Source organism: Cyprinus carpio, chromosome A16, assembly GCF_018340385.1.
Source record: "Cyprinus carpio isolate SPL01 chromosome A16, ASM1834038v1, whole genome shotgun sequence".
In the NCBI taxonomy this organism is placed as follows: Eukaryota; Metazoa; Chordata; class Actinopteri; order Cypriniformes; family Cyprinidae; genus Cyprinus; species Cyprinus carpio.
This window is the reverse complement of record NC_056587.1, coordinates 19,081,699-19,093,816: the sequence shown is the minus strand read 5'-3', so window position 1 is coordinate 19,093,816 and position 12,118 is coordinate 19,081,699. Positions and strand designations below refer to the sequence as shown.

The 12,118-nt window shown below is 35.5% G+C and overlaps 1 protein-coding gene across 1 annotated transcript in view; it reads right to left on the bottom strand.

The window, feature by feature from the left end:
- The window catches only part of syngap1b (synaptic Ras GTPase activating protein 1b), a 110,289-nt gene that overhangs the window by 19,378 nt on the left and 78,793 nt on the right, over nucleotides 1-12,118 (bottom strand). The window contains 11 exon segments of the mRNA XM_042773145.1: nucleotides 886-1,062; nucleotides 2,354-2,797; nucleotides 3,621-3,899; nucleotides 3,902-4,008; nucleotides 4,011-4,185; nucleotides 5,934-6,147; nucleotides 7,336-7,562; nucleotides 8,363-8,564; nucleotides 9,352-9,588; nucleotides 10,874-11,018; nucleotides 11,089-11,233. Coding sequence (XP_042629079.1) covers nucleotides 886-1,062; nucleotides 2,354-2,797; nucleotides 3,621-3,899; nucleotides 3,902-4,008; nucleotides 4,011-4,185; nucleotides 5,934-6,147; nucleotides 7,336-7,562; nucleotides 8,363-8,564; nucleotides 9,352-9,588; nucleotides 10,874-11,018; nucleotides 11,089-11,233 — 2,352 coding nt within the window.

The following is a 12,118-nucleotide window of genomic DNA, read 5'->3' as shown; positions in this document are numbered from 1 at the left end:
TGCTCCCTACAGCTTTTCCGCAAGGAACGTGTCATTCATGCATGAAAATGTTGCCTAGGTGGGCAACTACAGTCAATGCAAGTTAGCATAATTCTCCTTCCAAACCACACAGGAATGAGAAAATGTATATATATAAAAAAATGCTGATTCACAGCTGAATATGGAACTGTCTTTTAATAGGCACACTGTGAAACATTGAAAAAAGGTTGCGTGTCACCTCTACACAAATTTCCACAGGGGAGAACAGAAGGTCAAGAGCAGCCAGAACGTACTGATTGAAAGCCCATGCTGCTCTCTCCTGAAGTCTGTTTAATGGCAAAAGGCTGCTCATTCTCATTTGATATTTAAATAATGCATAAATGAGGCTGCCAGCACCATCTGCTACAGAGGTGAAAGACATGATATGCATTTCCTTGACACTTGTGTGCTGAGGTGGGAGACACAACTACACTCTGCAGTCAACTGAGAGTCTTGTGGCGCATTTGCATCAAGTTTGGACCAAGAAACAGTTTGAAAACGGTCAAAAAGGGACAGTTCACCCAAAAATGAATATTCTGTCATCATTTACTCACCTTCAAGTTGCTCCAAACCTGTATGAGTTTCTTTCTTCTGATGACCACAAAAGAAGTTATTTGGAAGAATGCTGATAGCCAAATCATTTCTTGTAGCCACTGACTTCCACAGTATTTTATTCCATATTGTAGATAGAAGTTAATGGCAACTGGCAACTGTTTGCTTACCAACATTTTTCAAAGTAGTTCTTTTGAGTTCAACAGAAGAAAGAAATTCATACAGGTTTGGAACAACATGAGGGTGAGTAAATGACATTTTTCTCCCTAATGTGAACACATCTAGTATAGCTAGTAAAGTAACAGAGAAACACACCCTGTCCAGACGCGACTCGTCCATGCTCTTTGAATACTCCTTGAGTTTGTATTCTTCTCTGTCGATGCGGGAACTCTCTATGTCAGCAGAAAGATGGGGCATGTTGGACACCCAGGCGACCGTTCGCTCAGAGGCAGGGATCGAAGGGTTGAGAGTGGATGGAGATTGGGAAGAGCCCTGAGGACAAGAACACAAGATCATGTAAGTGTGGAAACAGACTTTAGGTTGCATCTTTAATATTTAGACTACACAGTTTGAGTTTGGTTAGATTTCTGTGATATTATTTCAACGTAAAAATATATATATTTATATCGTAAAATGTAATTTATTCCTGTGATGCAAAGCTGAATTTTCAGCATCATTACTCCAGTCTTCAGTGTCACATGATCCTTCAGAAATCATTCTAATATGCTGCTCATTTCTTATTATTATCAATGTTGAAAGTTTATTGTTGATGCTTAATATTTTTGTGAAAACTGTGATACATTTTTACAGGATTATTTGATTAATAGAAAGTTTATCAAAGCATTTATTTCAAATAAAAATATTTTGTAACATTACAAATGTTGTTACTGTCACTTTTGATCAATTTACTGTGTCCTTGCTGAATACAATTATGATTTTTTTAAAGAAAATGATTAAGTTTGTTATGCTACTACCAATTAAACTGTAGTGCGTTCAGCTCCATTGAACACATTTTACCAGGTTTGATTCCATTTCACAGAATTCTGATAATTTTTCTCTAAAATCTGCCCAAAAATTCTCCCTGTGCAGCATTTTCAAAAATCTTCTTGTAGCAATATAAACTTATTTAAATAATGAGATTGAATACTATGTTTTTCTATTGTTTTAATATATGTATTTATCATAAATATAAGGTGTTTTAAAGTGTTAATGAGATTCTCATTTTTGTGGGTCATATTTTTTTTTTTTTAATTTGTTAAAATTTTAGCAAACAAGATATTAAATGGCTTTAATAAACTTTCAAAATATTATTAAAATCAGCAAAGAATAATTGTGAAAAATTCCCTGTGTGGCATTTTATATCTTTTTATAGTGAAATAAATATTTATTTAAATAACCACATTACCACATAAAACTACATTTTCCATTCAGATTGATCAATTGTGGTGTTTGTTTGTTTTACTACTTGTAGTGACTATAAAGTTAAGATGTTCAAGTTTGATGTTGCCACCTTAAAAATAAATCTTCGTTGTTTTTATGTGATAAATATTGCTGATTCTATTTTTTTAAAGAAACTGAATAATTGGTTACATTATTGCCCATTAAATGGCTTTAATAAACTTGAAAACAGTTGCCACCATTTTTTCCATCACAAATGACTTTAAAAAATAATAGTTTTATAGAGATCACACACAAAAAGAAATATCCAGCTGCAGAAATACTAGACACAAATGCACATACACACACTGATAGCAGAGTGAACAATGGTTTCTGATAGGAACACCTGTTTGCTCATGGTAGGCTTGAGCAGATGCTGTTGCTGGATCTGCTGCCGTTCCTGATGTGATTTGGATTGCTGTGTGGACTGCGGCGTTCCGCCCTGAGAGCCCTGGGATCCCTGGCTCTCTCTGGTGGAGCTCTGCTGATGTGGCAGGCCAGGCGGGGTGCTGTCTTTGACAGACAGCTGCTGCCGAGGACCCTGTTGCCGGCCCCCGAAGCCGGACTCCGGGGACTGGAGCAGGTTTCCGCTCTGTGGCCTGGTTTTGCCCGCAGGAGCAGCGGCGGCGGCAGAACTCACGGAAAGCTGATGCGAGGGTTGCGATTTCATGCGCTGCGTGGGAGGAGCCATGGAGCTTTGGCGGGCAGGCTGAACGGTGGAAGGTGGCGTGGCGAGCGATGAATGAGATGTCCCCGTCTGCGATGCCATGCCTGCCATCTGCTGCTGCTCCTGGGCATGAGACACATGCTTAAATAACAACCATCATTTCTGCAATTCATTATTAAATCATTTTACCCAGAAATTCAGTACAAGCAGCACTAAACAAAACAAAACAAAAAGTTTATGATTCTGTGATGGTTAAGTTTAACTTCTTTAGTTCCTTTTGTTCACTACTGTCACCTGAGTTTCGGTTCCTTGCCACTGTTGCTTTTGGCTTGCTGAGTTGGGGCTTAAAAGGTAATTAACATTCAGAAATATTATCAATTTCGCACTATCAAATTGGAACAAAACTTGAACTGAATTGAGCTGGATAATGAAACTGTCTTCTGTGAATCTGCTTTGAAGTCATTTCATAACTGATGAACTTTGCACGGTTATTGAAATGAATTGAATCAACACTGAAATAAATTAAGCTGAATAATGACTCTATTATCTTCTTTAGAGCTGCTTTATGTCTGAATCAAATTTGTTTTGTAATTGACACTAGCTGTTAGTGAATTGAATCTTGAGCCAATTAATGATGCTACTGCTTTCTGGGGAGCTGTTTTATAGCTGAATTTAATTCATATTGTATATACATATATATATATATATATATATATATATACAGTATATATATATATATATATATATATATATATATATATATAAACAGATATATATATATATATATATATATATATATATATATATATATATATATATATATATATATATATATACAGTATATATTTCATTTCATGATGAAGATGATAGTGCTCCTGAGCTTCTTGGAATAACTACATTAAAATCAAAATGATGCAAAAGCCAGTAAAAACGGTCAAGAAAATACCTGCATGTGTAAGGGGATCTGGCGTCGCCCGTAGTCGCTCTGGTTATGGCGGCTGTAGTCGTCGCTGTAGCTGTGGGAGTGAATAATACTCGGCTGACCCAGATGAGGGCCGGGTCTGAGGGTGGAGAGGTCCTCGCTTCGGGAGAAACCTCCATGGGCGAACTGCGGGATGTAAGTGGGGTGAGAAGCGTCTGGCTCCGGGGCCAGCAGGAGAGGAGGAGGAGGTTGAGCTCGACTGTGCTGGTGGTGAAGCTGAGGCCCGTCAGCAGCCAGATGGTGGAAAGGGGGTTTTTGGAGGGGAGGGGGTGTAGGGGAGAGGGGGGTTTTTGTTGTTGTGGGAGTGTGTGGTTGGTGGTTGGTTTCTGTCTGGATCATCATGAGACCCGGGGATGCTGGAGAACCCGGATCCGGCCGACATACGCCCTCCGGCACGCAGCTGGCCTCCGAGGCCTCCTCCCAAGCCCGCGAGCCCACCGTAGTGCTGGAGGCCGGCAATCGAGGCCTGGGAAGAGTTGAGCATGTCCCCCATAGACTGCAGGTTAGAGACGCTGTTCATTCTTGAGTCCTGGAGGTCCATCATAGAAACATTTTCATTAACAACTACAGCAGAACCTAAGGGGCGAGAACGCTGCAGATACCTGCCGAGCGCAGCAGGTGTGGCCGGTTATGAACGTGGCTTGACAGCATGTGTGTATTAACTTGGGTTAAAAGGAAATCATTCACCCAAAAATTTCTGTTATTATTTACTCATGTTGTTAAAAACCCATAAGCTGTTATTTTTTTTCACAGGAAGTAGAATTATTACGCGTAAAATTTGTTTCTTTTTATTCTTATGCTTTAATGCATAAAAACAAAAGCCAGGTTGTCCAAACATTGACAAAGTTTGTAATAATATTAAAATAATGTTACTTAATACATAATTACGCTCAGCTTTTATAGAATAAAATAATTTTAACTGAATTCAGAATGAACAAAAACGTCATAAAAATGAATTATTATGACTTAAATTGATTTTTTTCAGTTGCTCATTTAACTGTCATTGTTACATTATGTAAAATATTTCCATTAAAAAAAATCACATAGAATTTACTGATTGTAGTCTATGCAGAGGTAAGTTTTTGACAATCATTTTACAGCATATTTAAAATATAAATAAGAATTAAAATAAAAAAGACCCAATTGTCCAAGTAATAATGTCAAGATATATGACATAATTATTTAAATATTCAGACAAATGTTAATAAATAATTAGAGAAATTAATTTAACTGAAATCAAAATAGAAACAAACACCACAAAAGCACCATAAAAGTAGTTCATGACTTAAATTGTGAAAAAAAAAAAAATAGTTCATGACTTAAATTGTGAAAAAAAAAAAGATTTTTCAAAGGTAAGCTTTTTTTAGATTATATTTAAACTTCTTACAAAAGAATAGTTTTTATGATAAATAAAATAAAGAAAAATAAAAAGTCCTAGCAATAATGTCAAAGAAAATGATATTTAATTGATCAAATATGATATTCTATATATTATTTTTAAATAACATAATATTATATTTAAGCAATTATATAATATAACAAGAAATTATTTCCAACAGCTTTTACAGGGGAAATATAATTTAAATGAATTTAATTGAACCTTTGTAGCAAAAATAAATAAATAAATTCAAAATTCAAAATTCTGAGACTTATATTTTGAAGCTAAAGTTCCTCTGAAATAGACTTCAAAAGTCAAATGAATTCATATAGCACTGAGGCAAAACCTAACATGGAAGGTGCCATTTTTATGTAATTATTAAATCTTTTTAATTAATTAAATTTAATCGGTTAAATCTTACATTTTAAGAAGACCTGGAATATAGTGCACAAATAATATGAACTACCTTTATAGTGCTTTGTTGACAGCATTTGATGCAATTTTGCAGTAAATATTCACAGAATTTAAATTTTTGGGTGAATAGTTGACTTTTTGTACTGTATGTCAGGACCCTGAATACCAAATGGTGATGCAAGATTAAGGTAAAGAATCTCTATCATATGTATTGACTGCACCCACATCATCTCGTAGCCCTCTTTCCATGCTTGGATGGTATTTGACTCTGCAGTAAGCAGTTCAGTGGCGCTTCCTTCTCCCACAGGAACAAAGCCAACCCTCAGAAAAGCTGGCGAAACGTGTGCTAGGGAGCGAGCTGTTATTCACATGAGAATTCGGACCAGACAGTTCTGACCATAGTCATGAAAGATTTCTAAATGAATGGGGTTATTATTTAATCAGAACCCCCCACCCTATCAGAAGCACTGTCCTATGGGACTTACCTTTGGGTCTGGATCAGTAATATCAGAACTGCTAGTACAGTATGCTGGACTAGAGCGGGCCAACGGGGGACGGGCAACATAGAAGACGTCTTTAGATGAGGCCCGTTGAGGATGATCGCGGTCCGCAAACCCCCCCAATCCGGCCCGGGGCGGAGGCGCTCCACCACTGGACATGGCAGAGGTTGGAGAGGGCAGGCGAGTGATCTCGACTGAACTATGTGAGATATGAGAAAGTTAACATGGAAAATCATATCCAAGCTCATTTTCTCCACAAACAATATTCCTTAAGACATTTGCTTTAGCTCAGTTCCAAAACCTAGTGAGCCATATTATTCTTGATTTGTAGTTATTTATTTTATTAATAAATAAACTCTGACACAGTGTTATTTTAGTATCACTGATATATTATTATTGTTTATGTTAATATTGTGAATTAGATTTTTTTAAAAATTGTTAGTTTTAGTAAAACCTTTACTTTTTTTAGTATTTTGGACGTTTATTAGTGTATTTTAATGTCTATATATAGTATTTATTAATATTTATTTGTTACTTTTACTTTATTTAGTTTGTTATTTTATACTTCAAGTTAAACTAAACAAAAATGAGAAATCCTGGCAAATATCTGAAATAAAATAAGGTATATTAATGTTTATTTTGTTTCAAGTATTTTTTTTAAATTATAGTTTTTGTTTTAGTTAACGATAATAACCCTGCTTTCATAGAAGCATTAAAATAATTAAAAAAAAATAAAATAAAGTAAACAGAATTTAAAAAGAATATTCCTTTTAATATCTGCTAAAGATTATATTTGACAATGTTATTCAATGATAAGTCTTTTTTTAAGATAAATTTTATGTGACATAAAAAAATCTAAATGTTATACTGAAATAATGCCCATAAAAATGTGAATGCACAATTAAATATTCCGACAACTAGACTAAACTAAACTAAATGAATAAAATAAAATTATAGTTAAATGTATTTATAAAAATGTATTAATAAAATTATATTTTTAAATACAATATTTTAAATTTTTTAAATATTTTATAATATGTATACATTGTATTTTAAATGTGTTTTTATACTGTGTGATAAAAGAATTTATAAAAAATAGAATTCAAATGTGATATTATAAAAGACAACTAAATTCAAATTTTAATGTAGTTACTATACTAAAACCAGAATTAATGATTAAAATATTTTCTGTAAAATAGAATAAAATGGTTTAAAAACAGAAAGCAGAATTGAAAAAAAAAAAATTAAATTCTGTATATTTTGTTTTAATTTTTTCGATTCAAACTTTGATAAGGTGCCTAAAAAAATACAGACTAAGCAGGCAGCTCACTAGGATTTGGAAAATACTTCCTGCAGATGTGACACACGTAAAGACAGCAGACTCTACCTGTTGAGGTCTCTCATCATGAGGTTCTGGAACTCAGACGAGATGCCCCTGTTGAAGCTGGGTCTGGAGAGCAGCCTGTCTGTCTGTCTCTCTGGAGGCGGTCTGTCCGTCTGATGACTGGGCTGTCGCTGGAGGTGAGGGTTACGAAGGGCCATGCTGATGTCATTCAGAAGGCGGGGCAATGGTCCGAGTTTGATGATAGCATCCTTTGGCACGGTAAAAACAGACTGATGACCGATCACATACGTAAGTAGACAAACACAGTCATCTTCATCTAGATCAGGGATGGGCAACTGCCGGCCGTATGGCCCGTTAGATTATATTTGCCACGAATGATCAATTTAAAACATTTGAAAAGCAAGTAACGTAGAGATTGCTGATGTTAATGTTAATACTATCTCCAACCAGGAGAGGTCACTAGTTTCCAGCCGCTCCCCGTATTAATTTCAGCGTAGTAGGAAGTGCACTCTAATGTAAACATTCACTAACATTAGCAAGTAATAAATGAAAAACTGACCATGAAAACAGTATTTTTCAGGCAAGATGGTAAACAGATTAACATTATCTTTTTACCAAATTCATATGTTATGGTACCATTTGGAATAACTTTTTTTTTTTTTTTATAAGCCCTTTTTTAACTGTCCTCTTATGTTGTTTTAAGAATGTTCTGTAGGCCACAAATAAAAAAAAGGACCTCTGTATATTTATTTGTTGCAAATTTACAGACAATGCAATTGAGATGTTTACATTAGCTTGTTGGGGTAATATTTCTGTCTGCTGACAACAAAGTTTTCCTTCTGAATTAGCATAACTGCACAAGTTTTATAGTTTATAAAATCTTTAAAAACAAATTACATTAGTTATACTTTATTTTCCTTCAATAAAAAGGAAATTGAGTAAGACTGTGTAAAAGGTGTGTGGGCGTGGATTAGTCATCTGGCTCCTTGGTTTACAAGAGAAAAAAATGCTGGCCCTCGTCACTATCAAAGTTGCCCATCCCTGATCTAGATGATCGAACAGCATCTACCTTGCTTAGCTGTGCCATGACTTCCCAAAGAAGACTGTGCAGGATCGAGAGCTCCCTTCCCAAGTCGATGTAGCCCTCGAAAGCAGCTGCGTTGCTCACGCTGTCGAGATTGGAGATCTCGTACAGGAACTGCTGCATGGAGCCCCACTCCATCTCTAAAAACTCGTTCATAAAGCACATGTACTCCTCCTTACTGCCAAACCTGTAACACGGTGAGGAATCGGTAAAGACACGGGGTTGATACGGTCAGCTTTGAATGTTACCACAATGATAATGATGATAATGTGAATGATCATTATGTTCATCATCAGTAACGGCTGCACAGTTTGTTATATCTTAATGGTTAATGATCTGGGCTGACAGCCCAAACGTCATAATTTAACCTATAAATTTGGGGTTAAAGAGATCCCTATCAACACCGTATCCTTGAGCAAAGACACATGAACCCAAGTCAAGACGACAGTCCCGGATTTAAGTGTACCATATGTTGGTTTGGACGGAAGAATTACAATTAAAACACAAATATCATGATCACAATTAGGGATGCATTGATATTAAAATTCTGGCTGTTACGATAACCATGAAATTTCTTTGCCTAAATCAGGGGTAAATTAATGGTACATGTATTCAAATGAATGAATCAAATGAAATAAAATAAAAATATTGGTTGATAACCAGTATCAACATATCATTTATTCCAAATCAAATTAGTTTGTAACCAGTTTGGTTCCATTATATTATGCATCTTGAAACAGAATGGGGAAAAGGAGAATGAACAAAATACATATCTGATGAAAAAAAATAAAAAAATAAAAAAATAAAATACTGGTTGATAACCAATATAATCCCAATATATCATGCATCCCCAATCAGAATGGTTACCCTGCTGAAAAGACCAGTATGAATGCATGCAACTGTGCTCTCATAATGCAGCAGAAAATGATGAGATTGTAATAAAGTTAAAAGACCTTAAAGAAGTGTGTACTGACTTTGAGAAGTTTGCAAGGTTCTGCACAATTTTGGCTATGAGGGTGAGTGTGCGTGAGGTCTGCTCATCAGGGTACTCCTGTGTGAGGTTGAATAAGGATGGCGACATGACGGCTGGACACAGGAAGCGCAGGAAGAGGGAACCACTGATCAGTCGATCTGCAATATCCTCTCGTCCCCTCTCAGCGCATCGAACGCGCCAGGATGCAAACACCTCTTTTAGTTCTCTTGGAAACGCACTGGGAAAAACAAATAATGCAGATTATCTCCATTTAGATTTAAGCAGTTAGTGTGACATCATATTTTCACTGCCTTTTCATGTAAAATATATTAAAATATAGGCTGGAAATTCAGGATGAAGGATAATGTGAATTGTTATCAATTACCAGTTTTCTCTATATGTTTCATATAATTTTCATCATACAATCTTAAAGATGGTTAAGAAGATCTCCAATCATTCAAAGCTATCATTAAACAGTTGTAAAAGAAGGTGTGGTGCACTTAAAGACATACTCCACCCTAAAATAAATTTTTTGTCATTAATCACATAACACCATGTCGTTTCAAACCTGTAAAAGCTTTGTTCGTCTTCGAAACACAATTTAAGATATTCTGGATGAAAAGCGGGAGGCTTGTGACTGTCCTATTGACTGCCAAATAAATTACACTGTCAAGAAAAGTATGAAAGACATCGTCAGAATACTCTATCTGCCATCAGTGATTCAACTGTAACGTTATGAAGCAACGAGAATACTTTTTGTATGCGAAGAAAACAAAAATAATTACTTTATTCAACAATTTGTTTCCTCTGTGTCTCTCCATATCACCATAGCGCCATTTTTAAGAACATCTGCTGAACGCAAGCAGTGTACGCTCTTCTGTGTCAGCAGCGCTGCACGGATGCACTGTTTTCATTCAAATCAAAGCATAAATACACGTAGAAAACGTATCCTTGTGTCGTGGCTGACACAGAAGAACGTGTGCAGTTTGCTTTCAGCTGATATTCTCCAAAATGGTGCTACGGTGAAGCGGAGAGACACAGAGGAGACAAAATGTTGAAAAAATTCATTATTTTTGTTTTCTTCGTGTACAAAAAGTATTCTCGTTGCTTCATAACGTTACAGTTGAACCACTGATGGCAGATGGACTATTCTGACAATGATTTTCATACTTTTCTGGACCTTGAAAGTGTATTTTACTTGGCAGTCTATGGGACAGTCACAGGCCTCCCGGTTTCATTTGAAATATCTTAAATTGTGTTCCGAAGACGAACAAAGCTTTTACATATTTAAAACAACATGGGGGTAAATGATTAATGACAAAATTTCTTTTTTTTTTTGGGTGGTGTAACTTTTTATATATACAATGTTATTTTTTTTTTTATGTATTGATAGTTCATTAGAAAGAAAAATTTTTTTGAAATAGAAATATTTTTTGTAATTTTTTGGAGTGTGTGTGTGAGAGTGAGAGAAGACTGTGATAATGGTCTATGAAAGGATGGTCTATGTCAGCACTGTAACTAACCAATGAGAGTTGACGATTTTGCAGAGGGCAAGCTCACAGCACATCCGGAGGTTGGCTTGATGTTCGGGCAGCACAGAAGGTGGAGTCCTCATTGGGTCGACTTCACAGTTCTCCTCTGACTCATACAGCGCTCGGATAAAATCACCTGAAACCAAATGAAACCATTAAAGTGTGAGCGCACAGCGACTGAGACAAACTGTGGGAGGACGTCTCACCTAAAACGTCTTTGAGGTACTTATGTCCGATGAGTTTGAGGTACTCTTCTATGGCTTTGGTGGCCAGGGTGTTCTCTCTGAAGATCAGGTGCTCTCGATCAATAAATCGGTCCACCTCACACATTGCCATGTCTGAAAGAAAATCTGTGCAGAGCAAAAGAAGAGACATCTGTGATCACTTCACAATTACCTTACATATAATTAAACTTAGTGAGTTGTCTTGTTGTCTCCTGTCAACATATGCAGTTTCCTAATTGTGATAGAACCAAATAAGTGAGTGATTTGGAGTGCCCTGCAAAGGCAGTGTTGTTATTGTTGTAACAAAGTTGAAATAAAATCTAAAAAAATAGATTAAATAGTTAAATGAAATCTAAAAATGTTGCCTTGGCAACTAAGTGAAATAAGTTAACTGTTAAATGAATTTTGAAGTTGATGTACTGAAATTACTAAAACTGTAAGAAAAATACATTTTATTTGCACTCGCACAGAGTTAAAAATTTGATTCTCTAAAATGCATAAAAATACACATACAGTACACAAATATTAGTTAAAACAGTCAATTATTAATTACATTACATTATTTTCCCAATAGTTTTCAGTATTAAATGAAATACTGTATGAACAGGTCCACATTAAGTCGCTGTTTTTTTCTGCATTTTCTCTGATTTCATGGATTTAAACGTGGTAAAATTTTACACACACTTATTCATTACCCAAAATGCATATATAAAAATAACAACATATCCACATATTAAGTAAAATAGTCAATAATTTTCACTATTAAATCAAATATTAGAAGGTCATTAGCAGTCTCCTGCTAATTTTCTCTGATTTTTGGATTTAAACATGTAAAATGTTATACATGGAGAGGAAAGCATCTAATTGGCTAATTTCAAAAATTGCCATTTTGTCCACAAGCACAATACATTCTGGGATTGTCTTTGTCACAATATTTTGGGTCAGGAGCACACATATGATGTCCTAAAATGCTGTCTAATTAGGCAGCTCACTAGGTTTTTGGAACATACTA